The sequence below is a fragment of the Scatophagus argus genome, chromosome 17 (genome assembly GCF_020382885.2).
Source record: "Scatophagus argus isolate fScaArg1 chromosome 17, fScaArg1.pri, whole genome shotgun sequence".
NCBI classification, from domain to species: Eukaryota; Metazoa; Chordata; class Actinopteri; family Scatophagidae; genus Scatophagus; species Scatophagus argus.
In genome coordinates, this window is record NC_058509.1 from 8,012,108 (window position 1) to 8,039,172 (window position 27,065).

Below are 27,065 nucleotides of genomic sequence, written 5' to 3' on the forward strand. Positions count from 1 at the left end.
TCTCTGCATACAAATATAATCTCTGACTTAAAATAAGATCAGGTCTTAAATCTAAAATTACACAGTTATTCACCTATCTGTAATAAAATCTCTTCTGTAAACCTCTATGGTTATCATGTCATGTAAAGGAGTAGCGATAACTTCTGTGGTGTCATCATGCTGGCTTGGAAGGTGTGGGGACCTACAACCAAAACAACACAATGAAAAGGATAGTCTGCAGTGTTGCAGCCTGTGGTTGGAGCTCGCAGCTGCAGTGCATCTGAAGAACCCCCTCCCTCATCCAATCAGCACAGGGCATGCATGAGTCACTTCCTCGTTGTAACGTCCCTATTTGGCAGAAAGGGGCCGTCCTCATTGAGCTAGGGAGGAAAATGGTGGAAAGGAGACTCAGACGTTTTCAATAAACAGAGGCACACGAACAGTTTTATCTCTGGTGAGTAAAGAAAAAAATCTGTCGGCTCAGTGCGTTATCTGTGATCTGATTCTGAAGGATGTTAAAACTCTGTGTGATAACTGAATCAGCTAGGATTCTTGAAATGAATGACAAAGAGGTTTATTTGTGTGGCTGGGAATCAGGAAATGAAAGAAACAAGCGTGAGAAGAAAGTGAAACATTCGGAATTCAAGTTAAAGGTGGGAAATAGCCACTGGGAGTTTCCTAAACTATTGAACATGACATATGAAAGGTCGAGGCCTGTAACCATTTGTTTATTTCCAGTCTTTCTTGCATTACTATGAAGACACACCCACTGTTGTTTCTTGTGGTTGTTTGAGATATTTTTCCAGCAGGACAGCACTGACAAGTATGATTAATGCCAAAACTATGAGAAAGATGCATTACAGTTGGATTTGGGTCTTTGGTACCAGGAACTAGCAGCAGATTTCTGATATGTCATTTGTATTACTGCAGAAAACAATGTTGGAAAATAACCTCCCAAAACACAGTACTTCATTTGTAGAGAACAAGTTTTCCGTTTGGCTTCAACAATCAGTCGATTAATTGATTTGTTGGTTTACAAAAACGATGATTAATCACGTTGTTTTTTTTCTTTAAGTACCAAAAACGTACTTGGTCACACATCTCAGATGTGAATATTTGCTTCTTAGGCTTCTATGACATTAAACTGGGAGCATTTTTGAACTAGTAGAAAATGATGATACAATCAATCAGTAATGAAAATATTTTATTTGTCACGCTTGTTTCCTTCTCTGCTCTGACACTGTGTATCACTGCAAACAACACAAGTTGTCGCTGTAACCTGTTGCTAGCAACATTACAGTGTAAGATGATACCCTCAACAGTATGGTGTATGTGCAGCAGCTGGTGACATGTGGGCTGCAGCACCAGCAACCTGAGAGTTAGCCCTGAGCTCAGTTTTTTCTGTAATGCAGGAAGAAGCAACCTTCTGTGACCAATCCTTTAGTTAAAGCTCTCATTTCATCATCAGAATCTGAAGCTAAGAACATGCGCTGCCTTTTCATCCCTCCAGCCTCCAGACTCACTGCGTGAACCTTAACGTGGCAGAAGAGAAGCAGCGGTGATGGCTGACTCAGGACAGATCAAGAAAACTATAGGCAAGGTGCTGTGCTGCGTTGAGAAGGTGTCTTCCTTTGCCTCCTCCATTGACCCCATCTTTGGCATAGTCTCCTCCCTGGTTGGGGTGGCTCGCAAGGGCCTGATTACCGAGGAGGGACATCCTCTAGACAAGGATTTCCAGGAAATCAACACCAAACTGGAGAACATCTCTCAAAAGAACCACCAATGCCTAAAAAGGATCCGCATTGATGAGGTGAACGAAACCTATGGCAAGTACGAGGAATACATCAAGCACCAGTATGCTGCCTTCAACACCATGGTGGCGCACGTAAAGAAAGATCCGGACAACACCCAGCGCTACATGAAAACCTTTGAGAAGGTTTATGAGAGGGACAAGAGTGATATGAGCCTTGATGTGTACTACCGCGGTGTGATGGGTACCAATCTGCTGTTTGGAAGAACCCTGCTGAAGGTGTACCTGGACAACTGTGATGGCAACCGTGAAATCATGGAGCGCCACTGTTCACACATCGCCCACCTGTTCCACATGGGCCTCATCGCCCTTATGGCCTACACAGCTGTTACAGAGGATGACGAAGATGAGGTGCGGGAAAAGTGGGCCAAGAGGGTGGAGGACATCCAGAAGAAGTTGCAGGAGGCACTTAGTCAGTGCAAAGTCACCTCATCCTGAAGATGTTTTCTGGGTTTGGTGGCATCACTGAGTAATCTCAGCTGTGGACCAATTGAAAAACTATAAATGATGTTATATAAATATATATATATAATAAAACCAAAGCTTTGTTTTGATTTGGGCACATGAGCTGCATAGCATTTGTACAGCATTTTCATTACTGTATCAACGTCATGTTATAATTTGTTTCAAAGAGACCACTATATGTTTCAGCTTCTTTGTGTTTCAGTATGTCAATAAATGCTGAAGTTTTATATCAACTCTTCAATTAAAATATATAAATTATTGTTGTTCCAGTTGTATGTTTTTGAGACCCATTGAATTTTTGGTGGTTGGGCTGGGTGCCCTTAATTCAAAATGGATTAAGAATTTGTATCAACAAAACACAGAACATACCCCCTCCCTATAAATATTCTGTTGAATATACTTTACCCTAAATGAAATAATATCAGAAAAACTATAAAACTAAAAAAAAAAGAAATGCCCAAAACCTGCCCATACCTCTAAGGATAATTAATCAGTTCATTTATAGTTTGTTAGCAGATAGTGGTAATAATTAAGAGAAAAAAGAGAGCTCTTAGCAAAAATAAGTAGTTGATAGAATACTTACAAAACAGCTTAAATTTATTTAGAAAGCAGGTGCAGTTCAGGAATACTGAAACCTGTAGCAGATAAGATTATTTTACGCTGCCACACTGAGTCCCCCTCGCCGCCAGAGGTCGCTGTTGTCCATCCGGCGCTCCGGTAATCAGACGAAACGCGACTCCTCTGTTGTGTCTCTGCTGGAGACCTGCCCTAAGTCACAGGCCTGCTACCACTTCAACCACAATATCAGCCCTGTAAGTTTACCTGGAGCAGGCTCCAGGCGGCGGACCGTTACATTTCTCAAAGTGAAGCTTATCGAGACCTGATAAAAGCTGCGTTAGGTCTGTCTGTGGAAAAGTCACATCATTTTCGGTAAGTTTCGCTGCTGAACGAGCGGAAAAGCGGTGATGATGAGTGTAGCATCCCAGCTACAGCTGCTGATTCAGGTCAACAAGTTGGTCGTATTTGTACACTAACATATATCATATGAACGCGGGCTGGACCCAGTAGCGCCGGGATATAGTCTAAATATTTAAAACAATTTGTGTAATAACTGTTGGTTAAAGTTAAATACAACAGAGTGCCTGGTTTCCGGGGCGTGACCCCCCTCTGAACTCAACAAGTTGATGTCTGAACCATGGGTTACTGATGTCTGACAGTGCTTTACTCGACTCTGTTTTGTTTCTTTTCGCTTTAAAATATGCTGCTTCCTTTACAATAAATACAGTCAACTTTTTTTCAAACGCAAGTTTCTCTTGCGTTTAAAGAGTGGGTTAAACCTGAAATCTGTTTTGAATTGCAGATACCTGCGAAATGCATTATAACAACCCGCGCCCATAGGGCATGTAAAAGCTGTCATAAGCCTCTATATATGATACCGCAGTCTTAAGGCGGACAAGACACTTAACATATCAAGTATCGCAGTTGCTATGTACTTTAAACGTCGCCTGGTTTGGTGCTTTCAAGTAATAAGTTATTTGAACCTCCTTTGGGAAATGAGAAATGACCTAACAAGTCTAACAACTATTTTCATTATTGATTAATGCGAATTATTGTCTCAATCATTAGACAATTTTTTTGATCTGTAAAATTCATCACAGTTTTCTAAAGCTCAATTTCTTGATTTTTCTGGTCCACCAGTCCAAAACTCCAAAATATTCAGTTCAGCTTATGATCAGTAAGAGAAACAAAGAAAAGCAGTAAATCCTCACATTAGAAAAGCTGTAACTAGATTATGTTTGGTATGCTCTTCTAATGTATGCCATGAAAAACTAAATTGATTATCAAAGCAGGTGCTGAAAATGTATGTTAAACTTAGATTAGCCTAAATATTGCATAAAGCATCAACAGGCTTTCCGATGTGTATGTTAACTGCGTTTGCCCTGCTGTAACCTTGACATATACAAGCTGGATATCAGTCTTATCAGCATGAAGTAACTTATCTCAACAATTGTGATAACATTTACTCCCCTTTTGATTTTCTGTGTCAGGGATGCCTCTCCACAGTATTTGGCCCTTGTTTAGAATGCTTTATCAGGACTGAGGAAAAGTCAGCATTATGGGCAACGAGGACTGCCTGGAGGATGTGTTTGTTGCTGTCATTCGCCCAAAGAATCAAGTCAGCCTGAGCTCAAAGGAGTACAGAGCCAAAGCCTATGAGGTAAGTGTGCTGGGTCAGACAACAGGTCACCTGCTGGTCTCAATGACAACCAATAATTTCTAAATAGATTTCAGACTTAACCACCTTTCAAGACCAGTTCTTAATCCAGTTTCCTTTGGTTCCTACAAAGATTCTGCTGATTGAAGTGCCTTTGGAAGGAAAGGAGAAGAAAAGAAAGAAAGTCCTCCTAGCGACAAAGATCCAAGCAGGAGGAGACAAATCCAAGTCCATATTGGATTATGTTGACAAAACAATCAGACCCATATCCAATAACCAAGGCTTCATAGGTGAGTGTGGGAAATTTATGACATCTTTGTTTCCCACTCTGAGTTATCTTCACATTTATTCAACCCTTTAGGATGTTCTTGATGTCTCAGGTTGGAAACCCCTATTTAAACACAGTTTTGGGTTTCAGGAAAGCGTGTGGTGCATATGAAGAAATTCCCCCTTGATGGAGACAATGAAGGGAAGGAAGCCTCGCTTTTTGTTGTGCCAGTCAGTGTTAAAGGTGAGCAAAAAAAACAAAAACAAAGACTCACCCTTACTGAACAGATGCTTCAAATATTGCTCCAGCTGTACATGATGTATATTATGAAATCATTCTTGACAGACAACAGCAAGCCTGTCTACAGTGCCGGTAGCCCGAGCTTCTACTGCTTCCAGGACATCATGCGTGTGTGCAGTGAGACCAGCGTTCACTTCTGCTCCATCACCTCCAAGATGCTTTTAGCATTAGACAAGTGAGGATTGAAAATGGTCTGGTCTTCTTGGATGAGGCCTTTTGGAGAAAACAGAGCTGTAACTTTGCCTCTTCGACCTCCACAGATGGTTAGCAGAGCAGCACACCGTGCCTCACGCCATCCCCGCTCTGTTCAGACCAGCACCTGTGGAGCGGGTGAAGACCAATGTCAGCAACCCTGCCTACAGCAGTGAGGGCAAACTGAGTGACGAGGGTCTGCACATGGGCTACACTGCTCTGGAGATCAAAAGCAAGATGATGTCACTGGAGAAGGCAGACATGTGCATCCTCAACCCGCTTTATGGCTCTGACCTGCAATACACCAACCGAGTGAGTCGGCTGTACTTACTACCTGAGAAAATTGTGAAAAATGGATATATTTGATGGGAAATTGGTTGTCTAACCCTCCCTTTTCTCACTCCTGGTTCTCCTGCCTGTCTTTTCAGGTGGACAAAGTTATCATCAACCCGTACTTTGGGCTTGGAGCACCTGACTACTCCAAGATCCAGATCCCCAAGAGGGAGAAGTGGCAACATGGGTCTAACTGTGTGACAGAAGACAAGTGAGGGTTTATTCTTACATAAACCACATTGTTATTAATTTTTCATCTCTCATTTTTTTTCCATACACATCACTCAGTCTAAAAAAAAAAAAAAAGGAAACTTTATAAATAAAATCCTCTACAGGGAGCGCCAATGGGTAGATGACTTCCCCCTCCACCGCAGCGCCTGTGAAGGAGACACAGAGCTGCTCTCTAAGCTTCTGGACAGCGGTTTCTCGGTCAAGCAGCTGGACAGCGACCACTGGGCTCCCATTCACTACGCATGCTGGTGAGTTTGATCTCATACCCCAAGAGAGTTTGAAGCATTTATAAGTTCTAATTTCCTTTGTTTGTCTTGTGAATTATGAGCTTTGATTAAATTTTGTTTGGTTCTGTCCAGGCACGGTAAAGTTGAGGCGACCAAACTCCTGCTGGAAAAAGGTAACTGTAATCCAAACTTGCTCAATGGACAACTCAGCTCCCCTCTGCACTTCGCAGCCCGAGGAGGCCACGCAGAGATAGTGCAGCTCTTGCTGCAGCATCCTGAGATCGACCGGGTACGAAACCTGATTAACATGATATCAGTGTCACTACTGCAGCTGCATCCACGATTTTTTACTAGGAACAATGAATCAAAAGCAGTGAAGAATCAAAAAAGTTAACATAGAACATTTAATCAGATGTAGAGTTCTAGAAAAGGTTGATTACTTTGTAAACTGCTTTTTCATTTGAAATACTGATATTTGCTTTCCTTCCAAAAGCACATTGAAGACCAGCAGAAGAGATCCCCTCTGCAAGTGTGTGAGGAGAACAAGCAGAACGAATGGGAGGAGACAGTGAAGCTTCTGCAGCAAGCCAACAGCAAACCTGTGAGTCAGACAATACACTTTAATCTAAATACTCCATTTGTACACCAGTCTACCAGCAGCATGTAAGTGAATATTCGTTTTGATGCCGATCTAATGCAGCCCCCATTTTGCTTAACCGTGTGGGCATATTTTTTTTATCAGCTTGAACCTTTACTGGTAAAAGATTGTTCACTGTAGTCCCATTGTCCCACATTAAGTCTGTTATCGAAACCCAACCATTAGTTGTACACTTGTACATAATACATGGATTTTGACAAAAATAAAGTCATCAATGAGGGTGACACTTACTGATTTTGCAAGTACATATTTTTGTGACAGTTAAATCCGCTGATCACTAGATGGGGCTATCTCCTCAAGTATTATGCCTAAGCACAGAGGGTGACCATGGCTGGAGGTATTATGTTTTTGGGTTGTCAGCCATCCGTCCCTGTTTGTTGGTGGTCAGAGGTCACCTTCCAAAAAACATTATTGACCTTCCAAAAAACATTATTAGCCCTAACTCTAGAATTCCTGCAACAATCACATGGTGGGAATTGTAGTTTTAAAATAAATTTTACTCTTTCATGACAAATGGACTGAGCTGCTTCACTTCTTGTCTTCTTGTTTATGGTTTGTATGCATGTGTGTTTCTATGTTCCACAGTATGAGAAGGTGCGCATCTACCGCATGGACGGCTCATATCGCTCTGTGGAGCTAAAGCATGGCAATAACACAACAGTGCAGCAGATCATGGAAGGCATGCGACTTTCGCAGGACACCCAGCAGTACTTTACCATCTGGATCTGCTCTGAGAACCTCCGTGAGTTCACTCGTAGGACAAGTGCTGGAGTTGCTCTCTAATTCAACCTGTGGCTAACAGGGTGTGTTCATTTTGTGTGTCAGACCTGCAGCTGAAGCCGTACCACAAGCCTCTGCAGCACCTGCGGATCTGGACGGAGATAGTGACAGACCTGACGGTGCTGGATCCTCAGAGGGAAACGCCTCAGCTCTTCCTCCGCAGGGACGTTCGGCTGCCTCTTGAAATTGAGAAAAAGGTTCCTCACTTATTGTGCTGCAAAAAGACAAAAAAAAAAAAGCCACTTGTTTATAGCTTGTATTTTAGTTCAGGGCAGACAGTTTGACTAGCAATGTGGGATTGTGATTGACATGGTTACTCAACACAGGTGTTAGTCCTCAATCCACTGCTTACTGTTTTGTTCCAGGTGGAGGATCCTCTGGCCATCCTCATTCTTTTCGATGAGGCCCGACACTGCCTCCTGAAGGGCTTCTTTCCTGCTCCGGACAGCAAACTGATCACACTGGCCAGCCTCCTGCTGCAGATCATCTATGGCAACTATGAGAGCAAGAAGCATAAGCAAGGATTCCTCAAGTAAAACACTGTTTCAGATCTTATTTCTGTCAACAACCGAACAATGATTTCTTCATTTTTTCAGCGCATAGAAAATGCTGCTCAGCATTTGTCTGTTTTGTTTTTAACAGTGAGGAAAACCTGAAATCGATTGTGCCGATATCCAAGGTGAAAAGCAAAGCATACCACTGGACCAACAGGATACTGCATGAATACAAAGTACGCTCCAAGTTTTTATTGTAAAAATTCCTGTTCGTCCTTAAATGAAGTCCCACTGCTGGCTTGATTGACAGGCTTCTCCCTCCCTCTCTGATAGGCCCTGAGCACCAGCGAGGGTGTGAGTAAAGAGATGCACCACCTACAGCGACTCTTCCTGCAGAACTGCTGGGACATCCCGACCTATGGAGCAGCCTTCTTCACCGGGCAGGTCTACACCAAGGCCAGCGCCAGCAACCACAAGGTCATTCGCGTCTATGTCGGGGTCAACACAAAAGGGCTGCACCTCATGAATATGGAGACCAAGGTATCACCATCTTTTATTCGGTTTTAAACTTGAGCCTCACATAAAATTGTCCCATGTGATCTCCAGCTGTAAAGCTTTGAGCTTTTAACACGTGCATTCCTCCAATAATCCTCCATTCTTCTCTAGATGAAGATAAATTTACACACAAGTGAAAAATTTGGTCTCTACTTGCCCTCATGTATCCAAACTTTGCTGAGGTTTGGATGTAGACGGTGTTGTAGAGAAATGTGGGTCATGAGTTAATTTAAGACCTGCAATTTTGCTGCTTGAACAGTTTTAATAGTTGTTTTGTGATTTTGTAGGAAGTGAAAACAGGATATGTGGTTTTTCACTTACTACTCAGACACACTGATGGGTTGGCCATTAAGAAAATCATGCTGGGCAGTTAAAAAAAATGGTTCAAACCCATAGAAAGTTCCTGAGGTTTTCCATGCATGAGATACGTCTGCACGGCTGCACAAAACATACAGAACATCTCCATAAAATGTAATGTACTCTCTGCTCTCCCAGGTCCTTCTCATCAGTTTAGAGTATGGCACATTCATGTGGCAGCTTGGACACGCTGACCAGTACTTCCAGATACACAGTGGTGACAATAAAATGAACTTCATTGTGCACACAAAACAGGTAACTGCTTTGTTTTTAAAAGGTTTAATTTTTTTTGCGAACAAATAATGAGTGTTAAACCAGCCCAGACTGCATTTATAAAGCTTAACATTTTAAGAACAGTCCCTTCGCAGTGACGATAGCTTGAGATGAGTATTGTCAAGTTACATTTTTAAAACGCTGTCTCTCTCATGTTCTTTATGTCCTTACAGGCCGGCCTTATTGTGAAGCTTTTGATGAAACTGAGTGGGCATATGACTCCAGCTGATAAAGGCATAACGGACAAATATGCCTACGGCTAATAAACTGAAGAAACCACAGCTGCCAAAGATCCCAGTGCAAGTTCTTCTTACTGTCATTTGACTGCAATAACTCTGGATGAAGCAAAATCGGCCTCGCCAGAAACGCCTCATTTTGTACATTACGCTTACAGACGCCTTTCACACCTTCACATTGTGTATTTTGTGACGAGTCATATAATTTGTTTGCGTGTAAATATGTTTATTTAATGTTTTGTTTTAATAAACTGATTGAATGAGGATGCATTGCAGTTCGTCTTGAAAATTTTGAACTACGTTATTTTATTAACAAAGTGAATTTAAAGGTTACTGAAGAGTAACTGATGGAAAATTATAACATGGCCTGTTATGGCAAACATCCTTACACTGAGGAAAGTGAAATAAAAAGTCTACCAAAGACTGATATGAAATAAAATTCCCTGAAGTCCCCTGCATGACAGCTTTAAACTCTGAAACACTTGATTAGCAGGAAATCATAGGTGACGCATCCATTTTACATCATAAAATAGACTGAATGTGCCTTTTACTTGTATTAATATTTGTCTCCTGAACAAGATACTACAGAAATACACGGGCCTTGTGACAACGCCACAAAACGAATATATCGTGCTTTCGTCTTGTGTATAGCATAACATATATAACAATGTGTATGCTGTTTAATTAATAAGGTTAACAATTAAGGATATCTAATTAAAGCCTAATTTTTAGAAAATAGATATTATGTAAAGTAAACTTTATCGAGCTGCTCGGACAGCTTTTTTAAGGGTCGTTAGCATCACTTTTTTTTTTTTTTTTTTTTTACTACGACGGTGCAAATTTGGTAGCTAACTTTCTCAATAAATTATGGTCTATAACTTTTTATCCGCACACAGTAACGTGTTTTAAAAGAAAGGTAAAAGCTCAAAGCCAAATAAAAATGATTAAGTTAATAAACGTCAATCAAAACCCCTTACAATCCATGGCGCAGACCATGTCCGTCCTGCTGGGGGTGACATCATATAGCAAGACATCGGTTCAGGTACGGCCAGCCAATCACAGCGGAAGATACTTGACGGACACGAGTTCAACAGCCAATAGAAAGCCTCTGTTGGTCAGGCGGGGGCAGGACCAGTACGTCCATGATATTGACAGGTAGAGATGATGGGGCAATAATACGAAAGGTCCTCCAACATGAACATCAGAGGATCTGCAAACTTTGAGTAAGAGTGCACTTAGTCTTTGAAGCAATTCTTTCTAATTTTTTTATCCTTTACTTTGCCACTACAAGGCGAAGTTCTTCCGGGCTTGTGAAACATTTATCTTAAGAGGACAGATCCAGCGGAGAAGGTAAAATGTCGCTGCATTTGTATGAAATGAGCAGCAGGCTACTCGGGGACACTGTTGGGATAATGAACGAAAACCTGACTTCAGTGGTTCTGGCGGCTTCTCTCATAACTCTCATTCTGGGATATATCTCCAAGTTGCTGCTCAAACAGTCTCCCGACAAGGACCTGGTAAGTTAGTTAAGAGCAAAAAAAAAAAAAAATTTGGATGCTATAAATTGTCACTGAAACGCATTGTCAGTTTGCACTTATCATTCAATGTTATGATGTTTCTTTTTTTGCAGAAATACCCACCTTACATACCCTCCAGCGTCCCCTTCCTGGGTCACGCCATTGCATTTGGGAAAAGTCCCATTGAGTTTCTTGAAAATGCTTATGAAAAAGTAGGTGTTACAGTAGAACTGAAACTATGGGTAGATTTATATGCACGTTTTATTGATAAATTCATTTTATTTTAGATTAAATGTAACCCTTGTAACCTACTATTTTTTTAGTCTGATATTATATGATATTAAACTAAATATGTTTAAGCTGTGTGATGGAAAAAAAAGCAATTTAAATGTCTCAAAATGGCCTTTTAATCAAGAAAATAAAGACAAATTAAATGTTAGTTGCAGCCCTATGCTACAGTCTGCACGTACGCACAGACAACTTTCACATACATGAATTTCTGACAATAAAAATCTCATTATCTTACTTATAGGATAATTATAATTATTTCTTTCTTTTCCACCCACAGTACGGCCCTGTGTTCAGTTTCACCATGGCAGGAAGCACATTCACCTACCTGCTGGGCAGCGAAGCAGCCACGCTGATGTTCAACAGCAAGAACGAGGACCTGAATGCCGAGGACGTCTACTCCCGACTGACCACTCCAGTGTTTGGCAAAGGAGTAGCCTACGACGTCCCGAACAACGTGAGTCCACTGTTAAGTGTGAAATCACGTTCATTAACAAATCCACACGGAGTTACGTTCAAAGGAAAATCAATCAGCATACACTGCAGTTGGATGAAGTCAGCCACTGTATGATGCGTGCTTTCTTCATAATGCTGCAGATCTTTCTGGAACAAAAGAAGATGTTGAAGACTGGTCTGAACATCGCTCGTTTTAAGGAACACGTGAAAGTCATCGAGGCAGAGACAATAGAGTATTTTAAGAGATGGGGAGACAGCGGGGAGAGAAGTAAGACCCTTTACAAATCACTCAACTAAAAAATTCTGTTCTTCTAGGTTTTGGTCCCTTTTACCCAAAGTTTTATGGAATACATCAAGTCATTGTGCAGCCTTATCAGGAGAACGAATTGCCCCAACTTAATTGCATGAACTATTTGGCCGTTTCAGACCTGTTTGAGGCTTTGTCTGAGCTGATCATCCTGACGGCCAGCAGCTGCCTTCATGGGAAGGAGATCCGCAGCATGCTGGATGAGCGAGTGGCGCAGCTTTACGCCGACCTGGACGGAGGTTTCAGTCATGCTGCCTGGCTCCTGCCCGGCTGGCTGCCCTTGCCCAGTTTCAGGTAAGACACACAGACCTGCTGAAGGATGAAACTGAGATCAAACCTCGTTTGACTGGAAGTGCAGAAACACTGGAACAGTTATTCAAAAAAACAAAAACAAAATAAATCCATGCATGAAACAGATTCTAACCAAGACAATGTACGGCAATGTACTATTCTGGTTGGAATATTTGTTTAAAAATAATAACAATTTTTTTTTGTTAGGAAAAGGGACAGAGCTCACAGAGAGATCAAAAACATCTTCTTCAAGGTGATCCAGAAACGCAGGCAGTCTGTAGAGAAAGTGGACGACATCCTGCAGACCCTCATCGATGCCACCTACAAGTAAGACAGATTCATTATCCAGGGACGTCATTCAGGAAACTGCATCATGGTTTTTAAGTCTAAGCTCATGCTGTTGGATCAAATTTCTGCCTTGTCGTGTTAGATACAAGGTTTAATACTTTAAATGGGATATCAAAGTGTAACTTGGCCAGTCAACACTACCAGAGATTGAAAAGTGATATGTGGTTAGTGTCTGTATAAAATGGGCACTAAAACATGTAAAGTATGATAACAACCCTGAAACATGCTTAAAAGGACTTTGCGTCCCCCTCAGAGACGGACGACCCCTGAATGATAACGAGATCGCAGGGATGCTGATTGGCCTCCTCCTGGCGGGTCAGCACACGTCCTCCACCACCAGCGCCTGGATGGGTTTCTTCCTGGCCAGAGACAAAGCTCTGCAGGAGCGCTGCTACGCCGAGCAGCGTGCTGTGTGTGGAGAAGACCTGCCTCCACTCAACTTCGACCAGGTGAGGCTGGATGCAAACTGGGCCTGTGCTGAAGTTTCTGTTGGTCGTAATTACCAGACTCCGCAACATTATCAGCGTCATGTCTAAAATGAAATTAAATCATACTACAGTAAGTTAAAAAATAACTCTGGCCTTTCTTATAACTTTACAACCCGATGTAAAACATGACAAAAACTAACTGTTTCAACAAAATAACTAAATTAAACTAAGTAACTCCAAAATACAAAATAGTCTCATGTCTTTCTCAGTGAATTGATTAAATAAGTCAGTGTTTAAAGGGTTTTGCTTGCTGTCTCTGTCTCTAGAGTTTCCTACATGATTGTATCTACTGAGTGACAAGATGCTGGGTGGTGTTAAATTCAGGCTTACTGTATGAGTCTTGATTGATTTCCTGTGTATGAAGTGGAAAGAGAGGAGACAGGTTGTGTCAAAGATGTTTCAGTCCTTCATGTAGCTTTTATTGATACCCAGCAGGAAAATTTCACAAGCTGAGATAAAGATTAGGGGAAACAAAAGGAAACAGTTTGTAAGTCCTCATACTGTCCTGGTTTTGTCCACAGCTAAAAGATCTCAGCTTGTTGGAGCGCTGTTTGAAGGAGACTCTGCGTCTCCGCCCACCCATCATGACCATGATGAGGATGGCTCGCACTCTTCAGGTAAGAACACCTGTCGACTCAGCTGTGAATCACATCCAGTCATATTCTAGAAGTTTTGGTATTTTTTGTATCTGACATTAACAAAATTAAAATGATATTTTTAATAGTTAATCTCTCCATCCAGTGCAGAAACAGTTTTCTTTCTGCTTAACTCTCTCAGACTGCAGCAGGATACACCATCCCGGTGGGCCACCAGGTCTGCGTCTCCCCAACTGTCAACCACCGTCTGCATGACACCTGGGAGCAGAGGATGGAGTTCAAACCTGATCGCTACCTCAATGACAACCCCGCTGCAGGGGAGAAGTTTGCCTATGTGCCATTTGGAGCTGGTAAGGAAAAAAAAAAAATACTGTCTCATGTGTCAAAGTTTTATTTTTTCCTTCAAAGTCAAGAAAAAATTCGCACAGGCAAACAGCGCTGTTCCTGTGCTCCTCAGGTCGCCATCGGTGCATCGGGGAGAACTTTGCCTACGTACAGATCAAAACCATCTGGTCCACTTTACTGCGCATGTATGACTTTGACCTGGTGGGTGGATATTTCCCCACAATTAACTACACCACAATGATTCACACCCCTCACAACCCCATCATCAGATACAAGAGGAGACAACAGTGAGAGACTGAAGGAAAACACCAGAGGGAGCAGAGACACGAGGAAACGGTCAAAACATCCCGAGTGAAGAGAAGCTCGAACCTCCTTGGACTTGAATTTTGGAAGTTTCTGATTAATGCACTTTGCTCTGTATAAATGTCCATCCTTTTACTATTTGTGGTTCTTTCAGCCCCTTCTTTTTTTTTTTTTCTTAATGCCAAAATTTCCTTTAACGTTTTTGAACCTTGTGTTTCCAGAGATAATTACACTGACTGTGTGGCTCTGATTGGAACACAGATGCTAATATTCACAGTGTGAATTCTTCAGGACAGAAATGGTCAGTAATACAGTGCCTTGATGGCAAGGACACATTAATGAGTGCTTCTTTCATTCATTCCTTTGGGCCCCAGAAAATTCTATTCATCGGAAAACAAAGCAGTTAACCAATGATCTTCATTATTTCTACTTGACAATTTTTTGTACATTTGATGGCAAACTGCAACCATCGTAACTTTTATTGCATTAATCACATGAACACTACAATAGATCCTACTGTAAGTAGGTGGAAGTTTATGTATCAGCTGTTTGTGGGATGTTTTCACACTGACTAACCTTAAAACTCGCTGGGGAGATCGGGTGCTGCAGTCCAGGTCATCCAGCATTTGAGGAGACAAACAGAATCACAGCTCTGAGTAAAGGTGCTTTTTAAAGGTGGCCTACACTAATTGGGAACTTTGCACCTGAACCTCGTTGAGTTAACAAACACCAACTGATTTTTGCAGGAGAGGCTGGAACCCGAACATAAAGTCACAGCAAGTCACTGGATGAACTGTCTTGTCCATTGGGATATTCATTAGAACTCCGCAAAATGTCCAGAAAATATTCCGCTGATCACAGGATATTTTGATTTATTTTGTCCTTTGCAGTGTTTGGTTCTTCTGTTGCAGAAAGTAACTTGATAATTTTAAACATTTACGTTCATAATTCTTTGAATAAAGGAACTTTCAAAAATCAGCTCCCACACTCTGTCAACACTTGAGTCAAATTTATGAGCTTAGTGAGCTTCATCACTGCCTGTAAACAGTGTTGAAGTTCACTTGAAAACATAGACTTTCAAAATGTTTTAAAGTTTTAAAAAATGAAAATGAAAAACACAAAAAACTCCTTCAAATAATGTAGTCCTCTTTATTTCAGTTTTTGCCAAAATACCCAGAAAATTCAAAGCTCCTACACTTTACAAAAATACGTTCTCTACAAATGTCCTCTGTAGTCTGTCTGGCCTAAACAAAACACAGTGTAGTGTAATATATCCAGTAGCAGCCTCCTTAACGATAAACCCAAACATTCTCTACGTAACGCTCCACCCATTCAACACAAACATATAAATTAATCACAAGGTCTTAAATTAGCATTAGACAAATATACATGATTGTAGTTCATCCACAACGTAGAGGCAGATTAAATTACAAACATAGCTGTTTTTCAAGTGCCGGTGACAAAAAAGCCTGAATACAACATGTCGTACACTAATAAAAAAAAAAAAAAAAGAAGTGTTTTGGTCCACATGGAAAGTTTTAAGTCCACACCAGACTGATAGAAAACAGCAGAGCGCTCAGCACGAGAAAAGGCAACTCAGTTTCCTCAAGCCAAAGTTAACTTGACAGCATCTATCTTCTCAAGCCGAAGTGCAATTGAGCATATGAAGAAGCACCTGCAGAGAGAGTAAAGTTTGAAAATGACTTTATACACTTAAAAAACAAAACAACTGGAAATATTTATGAAGCAAATCTTATCCTGATTAAAAGTCAGTTTTACACAAACAAATCATCAATTCATTCTACTGCACAGCAGTTCAGGGGGACAGTCAACATATATCTACTGCGTCTTATAATGTGGCTGTTTATTGTGTTAACGAGGGGTTAATATGAACAAGCCTTTGTGTTGATACTCATGGCCTCTTAAGGAAACACACAAATTCTTAAAAAGAGCAAATGTCTTACCATGGCAGGTCACTGAAATACCACATCGATCAACATTTACAGACTGAGCTTTTTGACGTCTTCTAACAGTGTTTTTATAACCTGAACCACTTGAATGTTTGCATGTAGTGTGAACAGTGAAAATCTACTGCAAAGGCTAATACTGTATATCATATATGCAATACTATTAATATGTAGTGCAGAACAGGGACACAGAGTACTGCATGTGTTACCTGATGTCACACTCCCCAGCCTCCTCTGCAGCGCCTCCAGTCTGGAGATGTAATCCGTGAGCGCTCGGTCGGGGTCGTAGCTCTGCAGGTGGGAGCACGTGAGAGCTCCGTGGTCTCCGGCCATGTGAAACCTACCCAACAGAGACATCAACTTTTCAGTACCACAACCGTCACAAAATACGACATACAACATACGATCTAAGTATGGTTTAGCTTTCGATTTCGAGAATTCTGTGAAACAGATTAATATCAACTTCTATCATAATAAGCAGCTTATTTTTGGCATTTCAAACTGGTAACAACAGTAATTGTTGCACCTGTGGTGAGAAGAGGACACAGCCGATCGGGGTGATTCACGTCCACTTCTCCCCCTGCTGCTTGAAACTCCTCCTCCTCCTCCTCCACCTCCACCTCCTCTTTCTCTGTACATCTCCACACTGCCTGGGTGAAGATAAGGTGAGTCCCTTGCCTCTGTACCTGAGAGAGATGAATGAATCTTCATTGAGCATCGTTCCTAAATGATACCCTCCAACATGTGATAAAAATAAACGTGAGATATGTTTTGGTTACCTAATGTCTGTCCTACGCCATTCTTGTTGATGCTGCAGGAGGTTGTGGAGCTCATCCCCGTTGCCTTGTGCCATCGCTTGACTAGGAAACGCATCCTTAACAGAAAATGTGTAGGTTGTTGTTTAAAGGTTGCAGTCTCTGAGACTGCATACACATCTGTTGTGAACACGACATTTGCAGAAAGGATGTCTTGAACAGCAGTGGCCAAAACAAATCCTCCAACAAGGAGGTCAAGCTGCCTACCTGGACAGAGCGATAGAGACTCGGACGGCAGAGCGAAAGCGCATCAGCCCCCGGCGGCGCTGGCTGAGGGACTCCAGGCTGGACAGCGACGGCCGGCCCCCCATCCTGGAGAGGAGCGACAACGTGGCCTCCTCACACTCCTGGAAGCCGCCCAGCAGTAACAGCAGATACTTCTTTTGGTATATCAGCGCTTTGCGGAAGCTTTCTGACCTCAAGTACTTCCCGTACATCCTCTGAAATCAAAGGAAAAGAGTAAAATTATGAGCCTTTTGTAACACTGGGTATTCTCCTGGAGTGTCTGCAGTTAACTGACTACAGACTCCTCAGATATGAACTGAGTTACAGAGACTTATTAGCCGTCTTTGGCTGACCTTCAGCGCAGCATTATCAGCCTCGGGTCCAGTTATCTCTCGCAGGGAGTCGGTCCTGATCTCCCCTCTGAGTCGGGCCACCTGGGCCTGGGCCAGATGTAAAGCTTTCTCCAGGCGGACCTTCTCTCTTGTCCAAGCCTCCCGCTCCTGGGAAAGCAGCATACTCGCCGAATCCACCTTCGATAATCCTCTTCTGCTGCTGAACTACAGGAAGAAATGAGAAGAAGGAATTAAACTTCTGCATGCAGGCTGAACAGACACGAAAATAGTGACATTTTTTATCATTTATATTGAGCTGATTCCCGACATGTACTCACACTGTCACCTGATGCCAGTCCGGCCTGCCTGTAACGTCGGAGCTCTTCCTCCAAGCGGAGAGTATGGTTCCTCAGATCGTTCTTCTCTTCGGTCAGACGGCTGACAAAGCCCGTCAGCTCTGCGTTCTGCCTCAGCAGGCGCTCCGTCAGAGAGTTGGAGGAGCCTCCAGCTGACAGGGAAACACTCTGTGGGAAACACCGTCACAGCAGTCACAACCAAGTGTGGTTCATATGAGGAGCTCAACATATATCACACATTTGGAAAAATAAATAAAAAATTGACTTGAGCTAATTGGCAATGTGGGATTTGTCTTTTGACCAAAACAGGTCGACAAGTTGGCAAAGTAAACAAGTAAAGTTAAATTATGTAAAGAGTTTGGTGTTCCACATTTTGCTTCTGTTTATCATGTAAAAAAGCTAAAGTCAGCTACAAAATCCAGAAATGCTTTTTGAAGACATTAAATGATCAAACCAAACAGTTTCTGACCTCGGGGACGGAGGGTAGACCTGGAGACTGCTGCAGCATAGTGATGACGTCATCAACACTGGACTGCAACCATGATAACTCTTCACTGTCAACCTCTGCTGTCAGCCTGCACAGTTAATCAATTAAGCAATCAGTTAATTCTCATAAGGCCACATTAGACAAGACCTGCATATCATGATAAATTTATAAATTTATAGTCAGACCCATTGCTAATATAAAAACGCTGATTACAGTTGCTGTAGTTACCTGTCGCTAGTCTTGCTTGCCATGCTGCGGACCTTCGAGGAAATGAGGTGGAGTTTGCCCAGGATCTTGTCAACTGTGCGCCAAGGACCATGGTGTGGTCCACTGGCATGGCCTGTTGGAGAGACCTCGAGACGGGGAGACGTGCTGGAGCTCAGTGACTGAACGTTTCCATTCTTCTGCTGGAAGACCCAGTCTTTGGTGCGGTCGGTGGAATCGCTGTGCCAGGCAGCCTGCTGCTGAGATAACAACAACGCAGCCTTAATACTTTATATGAAATTGAGGCTAAATTAAATCAGGGTTAAAAATGACAAAAAAGTCAGAATTTATTAAGACAATGTGACTGATACTCACAGTGTGGTCATCGGCCTGAGGAGGTCCGCTCTCCTCCCTGTCTCTTCTTTGCTCTCTAAACTGGTTCAGCGTCTCCACCAGTCTCTCCTTTTCTTCCTCTAGACTCTTCCTCCTCTCCATCTCTCTCTCCAGCTGCCCCTGGGACATTTGTGACATCTCAGACATTTGTGCTTCCAGCCTCTCCAGCTGAGCCCGAGCCTCCAGAAGCGCCTCCTGGTCCCGCCTTGACCTCTGACTCCCCAAAGTAAGCTCCTCTTCTTTTCGTACTACCTCGAGCTTCTGGGCCTCCACCTGACTGAGAAGATGCACCACCTAGAGATAAAAGATAAAAATTATTTTCCCTGAATGTCTGTTTTTATTGCACCAGCAATGGTGAAATGATTTTTAGTAGTACCACAAATACTCAAATTCAGCAGAGAACATAAAAACTCACCTGTGCATGTTTGTCATCCAGGTCCCTCTGCAGTTTTTCCAGCAGACTCCCTTCCTCCTCGAGCCTCCTCTGATCCTCCTCGACCTCATTGGAGGGACCACTGTCAGAAGTCACACCCGCTCGCAGCTCCCTCTCCCTCCCCAGTGCGGTGCTTATCTCCAGCGCCCTGGCTCGCTCGGTCTCCAGCTGGACTTGGAGCTCCTGAAGGCGTCTGTGCAGGCTCAAGTGCTCCTGTTCAGCCTGCTGGGAGAGCTGAGAGGAGGCCTGGCGCTCCTGTTCCAGGGTCAAGGTTAGCTGGGCCACGTGACTCTTTTGGTCCTCCAGAGTGAGCTGCAGGTCCTTAGAGGAACATGGAAATATCCTTGTTTTTAGAATGACTTACATAGTATAACACAAAGAAATGGAAAGCTGAGATGGTAAATTCAGATAGAAAAACTCAATACAAACAGCACTTGTCTAAAATCTCTTACCTCCAGTTCTTCTCGTTTACTCTCCTCGTTTCTCTCAGTTCGACACCTCTCCTTCTCCATGGCCCACTGCAGATCTCTGCTTCTCTTCCTCTCCTCCGTCAGCTGGTCGTTCAGTGCGTCCACCTCAGCAGCCTTCTGTGATACCTCTGCCCTGTAATCAGCAATAATATTAATGAGATGAGAGGTAAGCGATATTTTTAGTCTTACAGAACGTTTTTAGGTTTCGCAGAATTTCGAATTAAACAGTGATTTTAAGAGGCAAACATTCACTGATGCATTCATCTGTAGGCAAACCGTAGTATTGCCAACAATACCATGTGAGGGCAATGTGTGGGCCGAATGAGTGTATATCATAAGATAAGATAAAAAAAAATCGCAAGTGCAAGTGTAACATCCACAATTTGATTCAAACCATTTTACATTCCAATTTCCTATCAATAATTCAACTTATGTTCAACCTATGTTCAAAAAAAAAGTTTAGAAGCAACCTCTATAAAAGCATTTTAAACACTGTTATTATGACATCTCCAACCACTGGAATGCCTGTTGTAGAAAATCTGTTTTATTCAAGTAATTTTAATCTAGCAGCCACTGAAACATTTGTGAACATCTGTGAATGAGTGTGATGTTTAACCTGAGAGTGTCCAGCTCTTTGAGGTGTTTGTGCTGAGCCTTGAGAGTCGTCTCTAGCTCCAGTTTAGTTTGGGACAGTTCACCCTTCAGCTCCTCCACCAGCATTCTGTCGGCCTCCACTGCTCCATCAGCTCCTCCTCCCTCTCGCTGCTCCTTAAGTTTGCATTCACCACCCAATGACACAGCAGGCTGGACACCTAAAGGACAACACGATAACAATGAACACGGCCCCCTAGTGAGTACATACAAAAATGTTTGAAGACCATCACCAGCAGAACGAAAGGTTGTTTCAAGGGAATCTTAAAGTTGGTTCACCTTGGAGAATTTGTTCCAGTTGACCACGGAGCTGATGAATCTCAGAGATGAGACTGGACCTGTCGGCAGTGCGGAGCGAACCCATCGCCTCTCTGTGCTGGGCGTCCTGCATTGGCGATCACAAACACAACATTTGTTTGGTTACAGACCAGGACGTGGGATAATCATAGGAAAAACAATAGAAGGTTGTTTCTCTGCAAGAAATAGTAAACACTAAGGACTAATTCGGTTCCAGCTGTTATTTCAGACCTGTTCGGCCAGCCTGCGCTCCAGCTGATTGAGGTGGATGATTGCGTCGCTGGTGTCCAGCATGTCCAACTGGCTGTAGAGGGCGCTCTTCAGCACACTGCGTTCACTTGTAAAAACCTGCCGCACCGCATCCAGCAGCTCTGAACGCCAGTCCTCGCTGCCTGACGTCTGCAGTGAGTTAAAGACAAACAGATAAAGCCATAAGCAGACAAGAAGACAACGTCTCCATTTGACATTTACATCATCCTTCTGGCTTTGAACCCTGAAGTTTCTGACTTTCCTCTTTCCTGTACCTGTGTTTCTCGGTGTGTCTGCATCTGGCTGATGATGGCTTTGAGAGACTCCACGTTTTCTAGTAAAGCGTCTCTTTCCTTCACCCAGCCTTGGATGCTGAACTGGCTGCCTGGCTGGCCTTCAGAGAGGGGAAGCTCTGACAGAGACAGCACCTGCATTCCCTCCTGGTGCACCTCACGAAGCAGCATCTGAGTAGACAAACACCACACAGAAATGTTGTTGGCTTCATCATCTTTCTGTCCTCCATCTGACAACCCTTTCTGAGATATACTGCAAGTAATACTTACACTTAAATAAGTGAACACAGAAGCAACATATAAAATGCATAATATCTCTATATATTGCACACAATATGGTTACACTGCACCTCACACAGCTAGAACAGTTAATTACTCAAAAATATTCTGTCTCAACAAGTTGTCTCAAATCTCAAATCTCGAGTCAGCATTATCCAATTTTGCTGCGTTTATTATGTTTATAATAAGCAGAGGTTGTACCTTGATCCGGTCAGGCAGTTGATCATCCATCTCTCTCCTGGCGCCCTCTGGAGTCGTCCTTAACTCCTGCTGCAAGCTTGGGAGGTCAAAACCAGTCCGTTGGCTGTAGTCTGAGCTGCTGTCTGCAAGAGGACAAAGACAAAAAAGTAGAACCTAAAGTGTAGGTTCAGAGTTTTTTCACTCTATACTGATGTGTTTTAAGCTTATGTGTGCAGGCCAAAAACCTGAACACTATCGCCAACTAAGAAGCAATATTAAGAATGCTGGATTAAAATATCTAATGATTATCAAAAGGAGCAGCCCTTAGGTGTGATTTTGCTGTATCAATGTGCTGCATCTTACCACTTATGTAGCCATCTTTGAACTGTGATGTAGGACGGTCCTGTCTTGATGAAGGGGCCTAGAAAAGATTGAACACGATACAGATCCTTCTTTTACTGTGTCAATCAAAATGATAATAAAACGCAAGTAATCGATCACAATCTTTTACCAAATTTGTGAGTAATGTTTTGCAACTTTTTTCCACATACAACTGACTCACAGTAGGACGCACATAGATAAATGCTGACTACAGTCATGATAAAAAAACAAAAAACAAAAAAACATTCAAAATTTAAACAATTCAAACTTAAAATAGTGCAGAACAAATATTCAGCAGGCCACAAATCCTTATGACATACAGATTCTATTCATGTGTTTAGTGTGTACCGTCTTAACAGTGAAATGTGTACTCAGAGCAGACAGCATGCAGACAAAATGTAACAAATCAAACAAAAATCTTTTGACCTGTCTTTACAAAACTGGCAGAAGCTTTGCAAAGTGTCAGTTTGACGGAGTGTCACGTTTTCTAACATTTCCTGCTGATTAAAGATTATGCTGATATTTTTGTATACTAACTGCCAAAACAGAAAGCTAAGACAGTGGGTATGTAGGATATACTGTATAGAATTAGTGTGCAGTATGGATGTGGGACAGTTTTTGTGTCCTGGCCTCACCTCTGTAGAGCGCAGCTTGTCAATGACAGCCTTGAGGGCCTTGCACTCATTCTCCAGAGCCTGCGTGTCCCTGCGAAGGCTCTCGCTCTCTGAAATATGCCGAGCCTCCATGTCCAAGATCTCTGCAGCATGGAGCTCCTGCATCTGTACGATCTTCTCCTGGAACCCTCCGATCACCTCCTCCATCTCATCTCTGGTTGGAGTGTTGCCCTCCGGGCCGAGGGCAGATGTTTGGAGAGGTTCGGTCTGCGTGAACGAGTGCATCACAGCTGTGTGTTGCTGTTCCAAGCTGCTGTTCAGACGAGATTTGTTAGAGGACTGGCTGGAAGTGCTGGAGTTTTTCCTGGAGAGAGATGGTTTTTCTTTGGCACTGTTTCCCTTGCCAGTCGACTGTTTGCTTCCTTTCCTTTTAGGCTGGGTGGCGGAGGAAGAAGAGGCAGAGGAGAGAGGCTGAGGAGATGGAGAAGGAGAGGGAGAAGGAGATGGAGGACCAGAATCCGCTGTCTTCACTAAGGCTGTTTGTACTTCCTGGAGTTCCTGTTTGAGCTTGGAAATGGACAGCTCACGGACATGAAGTTCGTCCTGCAGTTTCTCATTGTGCTGTCTGTAGTTGCTGAGTTCTTCTTTGGTGATATCAACATTCTGCCTCATCTCCTGGAGCTCCACTTTGAGTTTAGAAATAGAAACTTCACGGACTTGAAGGTCCTCCTGAAGTTTCTCATTATTCTGCCTGTAGCTGTCAAGTTCTTCTTTGGTGGACGCTGCCTTGTTTCTGACCTCTTGGAGAAGTTCTGCCATGTTGGCTCTGTCTTCTTCTGCTTTCACCTTGAGGGTGATTGGGCAAAAAATGAAAAATCTAATCAGTTTCAGGGAAGGCACTGACAAAACACTAAAACTTGATTTCAGTGCTAAATGAAGCAAAACTAAAACATGTCTGACTTACTTGGAAAAGTTCTCCTTTAAGGTGAGCAATGGTCATTTCCCGTTCCTTTAAAAAAAGGTGTATTAATTAAAAACAAATATTTATGATTAGTTTGATTAGATTACCTGTCCAATATGAAGCTTTCACTAGCTGTAACTTAGCTTAGCTTAGAGGAAATCCTGAAAACAGGGGGAAACAACAAACCTGGCTCTGTCTGGAAGTAATAAAATCCTCCAACTAGCACCTCTAGACTTACTTAGTAACAAGTTATACTATGTCTGTTTAGTCCATACAAAATTGTGTTATTTCATGAGCTTTAAAGGGTTGGTAGATGGATTTTGTTAAGTATTGGCAGGCTATTTCCTTAAAATATCAGTGAGCTCAAATTTCCACACCAAAAGTATCCATTTCAAATTAAGGGTAGAAGTGTAATAACTGAAATGTATAATTTTTTGACCAAAAAAGGTAAACATGTAAACATGTTTTTGTAGTACTGAGGTTTCTACAGATGAGACAAGATTTTTAAATGTCTGTACCTGTAGTAGCTCCTGTAGCTTCTCCAAACTTTCCCTGCAGCTGTTCAGCTCCTCTTTGGTGGCAGCTGCCTCATTTTGAGCCTCAATTAATTCCTGCTGAAGCTCAGACATCTTGGTCTCCTCACTGCCTCCAGATGTGACCTGAAGTGACAGAGTTGAAATATTAGACAAGAAAAAAGTTTTTATGAAAAAATAATTGTAATATGCATAGGATCAGATTTTCATTCCTACCTTTTGAAGCTGGTCGTGGAGTCTGTCTATTGTAACCATTTTTTCCTGGAAAGGAAATCACATATCAGTCAGTCTCACCATTAAAAAATACTCTCATGAGAAGTATAGACACTAAGAGCCGGCCGGTCACATACTTGGAGCTCTTCCTGGAGTTTGCTGCAGCTGTCCTTGTAGCTGTCCAGCTGCTCTTTGGTCACCGAGACCTCGTCTCTGACTTCCCGCAACTCCTGAAGAACATCTGACACAGCTGGTTGGTCATCAGCAGAGGAAGTCTAATATAAAAGTCACAAAGATCCAAACTTATCAGAGCAGTACTGGAAAAGGGGCGACATTACACATCATTAACATTGATTACAATGACTATAGTGAGGAATTCACTTACCAGTTTACTGATTAAAATGTAGCATTGCTTGCTTAATCTATAAAAAGATCTAAGTGTAAAATCGTCAATTGGCGGTTTTATGGTAATTCTATCGGAACAATTTCTTGGCCAGGCTCCAAGTGGTGAACTAGTCTTTTACCCCCAAACTCTTACCCCCACGGATGGTGATGTCCTATGATGTGTCCTGGCTTTCATCTGGCTGAGCAGATCCATGAGCACAGACAGCCTCCTCTCGTACTCCAGCACCTCCTCCTCAGAGCTGGAGAGGAGCTGCTTCTGGAGCTCCTGGTCTTTCTGCATCCCACTGAGTCCCACCTCCAGCTCTTGAAGCCTCTGGGTCAGATGGACCACTTTCCCCATGGGAACATGTGTCACTTGACCAATTCCACTGAAGTCCATTTGGGGAATACCAAAGTCCACAAAGTCATAGACATTTGGCTGAACGTGTCTCTGCTGGTCCTGGTTTTCTTTGGATCCTTGTGACTGCTGTTGCTGGAAGGCCTCCAGTGTGGCCTGGCTCACAAGCACCGCAGCCACTTTCTCCCTCAGGTCTTTCTCCAGTTCAGAGACTTTCTGTTGAAGACCCTCTGCGTGGCTTTGCGTTTGCTCCACAAGGAGGCGACAGCGTCTTAACTCGCAGTCCTTTTCATCGACCACATCCTCAAGCTCCCTGATGCGGAGGTCCAACTCCTCTACTCTGGATGTTGCACTCTGCTCCAAAGCTTGTACTTGAGCCTGCATGACTACAAGGCCTGCAGTTTTCTCTCTGAGCACTTCTTCAAGTTGTGCCTGTGAGCGCTGCTGTTTCTCTGTTTCAGCTAAAGCGTCTGCACTCTCTTTCAAGTGCAGATATGTCTCCAGGAGCTTACTGTGCTCTGACTTGAGCGTATCATGCTCATTGGTGAGCAGGTCCATTCTCTGCTTCATTTCATCATATTCCTCTTGACTTGGCCCCCATACGGAGCTCTCCGACTCAGCCTTGGTGTCCTCGTCCTCCTCTGTAGGCTGCTTCTGCTCAATATTAGCCAGTTCCTGCTGAAGTTTTTCTATGACTGCATTCAGCTGATCAAGCTCCTCCTCATTATTCCTCTTCAACCGCTCTTGTTCGCTCCGCAGGCACTCCACCTGCGACTCCAGGTCTTTTATCAGCTCGTCCCTGTCATCGATTTCCTTAAGACAAACATAAAGATATTATTAAACCATAAAAATATTGGGTTTGAGGAGTCCATAGCTAGCCCGCAAACTGGATAAACGTCTGAGTCTCTTCTGTGCTCAGAAAGATTCTTTGGGCCAAAGATAATGTGGTTTTCATTAACATTTGTATTTGATATGTTTTAAGTTCATCAGGTTTAAGAGACTCAGAGGCTTAGTAAGCCACCTCACATGAGCAAATGATCACCTCACAACAAAAGATGGTGCTGTGGAACTACTTACCAAGACAAAACAAAAACAAGCCCCCCCCCCCCCCCGAAAAAAAGTAAAAAATAAAATGGACGGGAAAAAAAAGCGTACATGAAACCAGAAAACACACACAGTGATGCACTACCACAGAGCTATGCGTATTCGAAACAGACTTTTGATCTATTTCGTATATGCATATTGTGTTACCTTGTTATCAGAGGCTGTTTCCATGTGTTGGAGCTTAGTGATCTGTTCATTAAGTAGTGCTATTTCCCTGTCCTTCTCCTCCATCACCTTCAAAAGTCAGAGATTATAATGTGTTGGCTATTAATAAACACGTCACGCGAAAGTCCACTCAGAGTCAGTCTCGTGGCAGACTACTGAAAGTATACTGATGAAGTCAAAGAAGGAATTTTCCGGCAGAGGAAGTGAGTCTTGTATTGCAGAATGAAAGAATCCTTAAAAAGTGCAAACTAAAATTAGCGACATAGAACATATATCATATTTAAAAAAGGAGCATCTCAACCATGTTTTTGCAGGTTGTGAGCAGGAATATAAATATTATATAGACAAAACAGTAGTGTAAGCATTATGTAAAATTGATAGGAGCAGTTTTTCGTGTTGTAATTTTGCA

At 42.7% G+C, this 27,065-nt stretch overlaps 4 protein-coding genes and 2 long non-coding RNA genes across 15 annotated transcripts in view; 3 read left to right on the top strand and 3 right to left on the bottom strand.

Annotated features, from left to right (window-relative positions):
- Positions 1 to 114: 114 nt before the first annotated feature.
- On the bottom strand, positions 115 to 12,934 carry LOC124074498. 3 transcript variants are annotated; one of them, XR_006845864.1, is made up of 8 exons: positions 12,796 to 12,934; positions 12,459 to 12,553; positions 12,063 to 12,253; positions 11,718 to 11,781; positions 11,507 to 11,644; positions 7,811 to 7,954; positions 7,572 to 7,672; positions 115 to 181 (listed from the first exon to the last, which is right to left on the bottom strand). It is a non-coding gene; the product is annotated as an uncharacterized LOC124074498 (long non-coding RNA). The 3 variants fall into 3 exon arrangements; XR_006845863.1 differs by lacking the exon at positions 115 to 181 and adding an exon at positions 189 to 359; XR_006845862.1 differs by lacking the exon at positions 115 to 181 and having other exon boundaries at positions 6,910 to 7,672.
- Positions 280 to 2,520, top strand: rpz2 (rapunzel 2). 3 transcript variants are annotated; one of them, XM_046417493.1, is made up of 2 exons: positions 280 to 433; positions 1,490 to 2,520. In XM_046417493.1, the coding sequence occupies exon 2, from the start codon at positions 1,541 to 1,543 to the stop codon at positions 2,225 to 2,227; it is 687 nt and encodes a 228-aa protein (XP_046273449.1). In that variant the 5' UTR covers positions 280 to 433; positions 1,490 to 1,540; the 3' UTR covers positions 2,228 to 2,520. The 3 variants fall into 3 exon arrangements, with proteins under 3 accessions (XP_046273449.1, XP_046273451.1, XP_046273452.1); XM_046417495.1 differs by having other exon boundaries at positions 304 to 433; positions 1,448 to 2,520; XM_046417496.1 differs by having other exon boundaries at positions 306 to 433; positions 1,392 to 2,520.
- On the top strand, positions 2,978 to 9,637 carry krit1 (KRIT1 ankyrin repeat containing). Its single transcript, XM_046417487.1, has 17 exons — positions 2,978 to 3,184; positions 4,303 to 4,472; positions 4,603 to 4,759; positions 4,888 to 4,980; positions 5,083 to 5,212; positions 5,298 to 5,541; positions 5,658 to 5,773; positions 5,898 to 6,041; positions 6,153 to 6,309; positions 6,514 to 6,621; positions 7,264 to 7,420; positions 7,504 to 7,655; positions 7,824 to 7,990; positions 8,101 to 8,188; positions 8,286 to 8,492; positions 9,003 to 9,119; positions 9,311 to 9,637. Exons 2-17 carry the CDS (start codon positions 4,371 to 4,373, stop codon positions 9,398 to 9,400), a joined length of 2,229 nt encoding a protein of 742 aa, XP_046273443.1. The 5' UTR covers positions 2,978 to 3,184; positions 4,303 to 4,370; the 3' UTR covers positions 9,401 to 9,637.
- On the top strand, positions 10,488 to 15,290 carry LOC124074492 (lanosterol 14-alpha demethylase). Its single transcript, XM_046417488.1, has 10 exons — positions 10,488 to 10,890; positions 11,004 to 11,102; positions 11,459 to 11,635; positions 11,776 to 11,902; positions 12,061 to 12,235; positions 12,440 to 12,559; positions 12,834 to 13,029; positions 13,590 to 13,685; positions 13,846 to 14,014; positions 14,122 to 15,290. The coding sequence occupies exons 1-10, from the start codon at positions 10,729 to 10,731 to the stop codon at positions 14,298 to 14,300; spliced, it is 1,500 nt and encodes a 499-aa protein (XP_046273444.1). The 5' UTR covers positions 10,488 to 10,728; the 3' UTR covers positions 14,301 to 15,290.
- On the bottom strand, positions 13,783 to 14,946 carry LOC124074499. The gene is made up of 2 exons (XR_006845865.1): positions 14,889 to 14,946; positions 13,783 to 13,922 (listed from the first exon to the last, which is right to left on the bottom strand). It is a non-coding gene; the product is annotated as an uncharacterized LOC124074499 (long non-coding RNA).
- A 151-nt stretch (positions 15,291 to 15,441) lies between the features above and the next one.
- akap9 (A kinase (PRKA) anchor protein 9) overlaps positions 15,442 to 27,065 on the bottom strand; it is a 59,994-nt gene continuing 48,370 nt past the window's right edge. For 4 of the 6 annotated variants that reach the window (XM_046417485.1, XM_046417483.1, XM_046417484.1 and 1 more), the window contains 25 exons: positions 26,639 to 26,725; positions 25,184 to 26,200; positions 24,783 to 24,920; positions 24,649 to 24,693; positions 24,418 to 24,558; positions 23,903 to 23,947; positions 22,960 to 23,784; positions 22,307 to 22,364; positions 21,965 to 22,086; positions 21,467 to 21,655; positions 21,174 to 21,341; positions 20,925 to 21,030; positions 20,611 to 20,806; positions 19,977 to 20,127; positions 19,507 to 19,845; positions 19,074 to 19,385; positions 18,723 to 18,958; positions 18,477 to 18,582; positions 17,990 to 18,175; positions 17,673 to 17,876; positions 17,302 to 17,534; positions 17,059 to 17,153; positions 16,806 to 16,965; positions 16,489 to 16,619; positions 15,442 to 15,987 (listed from right to left, as the gene is read on the bottom strand). In XM_046417485.1, coding sequence (XP_046273441.1) covers positions 15,944 to 15,987; positions 16,489 to 16,619; positions 16,806 to 16,965; positions 17,059 to 17,153; positions 17,302 to 17,534; positions 17,673 to 17,876; positions 17,990 to 18,175; positions 18,477 to 18,582; positions 18,723 to 18,958; positions 19,074 to 19,385; positions 19,507 to 19,845; positions 19,977 to 20,127; positions 20,611 to 20,806; positions 20,925 to 21,030; positions 21,174 to 21,341; positions 21,467 to 21,655; positions 21,965 to 22,086; positions 22,307 to 22,364; positions 22,960 to 23,784; positions 23,903 to 23,947; positions 24,418 to 24,558; positions 24,649 to 24,693; positions 24,783 to 24,920; positions 25,184 to 26,200; positions 26,639 to 26,725 — 5,334 coding nt within the window. In that variant the 3' untranslated portion in view covers positions 15,442 to 15,943. The remainder of the gene's footprint in view (positions 15,988 to 16,488; positions 16,620 to 16,805; positions 16,966 to 17,058; positions 17,154 to 17,301; positions 17,535 to 17,672; positions 17,877 to 17,989; positions 18,176 to 18,476; positions 18,583 to 18,722; positions 18,959 to 19,073; positions 19,386 to 19,506; positions 19,846 to 19,976; positions 20,128 to 20,610; positions 20,807 to 20,924; positions 21,031 to 21,173; positions 21,342 to 21,466; positions 21,656 to 21,964; positions 22,087 to 22,306; positions 22,365 to 22,959; positions 23,785 to 23,902; positions 23,948 to 24,417; positions 24,559 to 24,648; positions 24,694 to 24,782; positions 24,921 to 25,183; positions 26,201 to 26,638; positions 26,726 to 27,065) is intronic. The other 2 variants (XM_046417482.1, XM_046417486.1) reach the window with 2 other exon arrangements.

Coding starts and splice junctions, on each gene's coding strand:
- rpz2 (XM_046417493.1), top strand. CDS start 1,541: ATGGCTGACTCAGGACAGATCAAGAAAACTATAGGCAAGGTGCTGTGC.
- krit1 (XM_046417487.1), top strand. CDS start 4,371: ATGGGCAACGAGGACTGCCTGGAGGATGTGTTTGTTGCTGTCATTCGC. Junction 4,473..4,602: donor ACAGAGCCAAAGCCTATGAG/GTAAGTGTGCTG, acceptor GTTCCTACAAAG/ATTCTGCTGATTGAAGTGCC. Junction 5,542..5,657: donor ACCTGCAATACACCAACCGA/GTGAGTCGGCTG, acceptor CTGTCTTTTCAG/GTGGACAAAGTTATCATCAA.
- LOC124074492 (XM_046417488.1), top strand. CDS start 10,729: ATGTCGCTGCATTTGTATGAAATGAGCAGCAGGCTACTCGGGGACACT. Junction 10,891..11,003: donor AGTCTCCCGACAAGGACCTG/GTAAGTTAGTTA, acceptor CTTTTTTTGCAG/AAATACCCACCTTACATACC. Junction 14,015..14,121: donor CTATGTGCCATTTGGAGCTG/GTAAGGAAAAAA, acceptor TGTGCTCCTCAG/GTCGCCATCGGTGCATCGGG.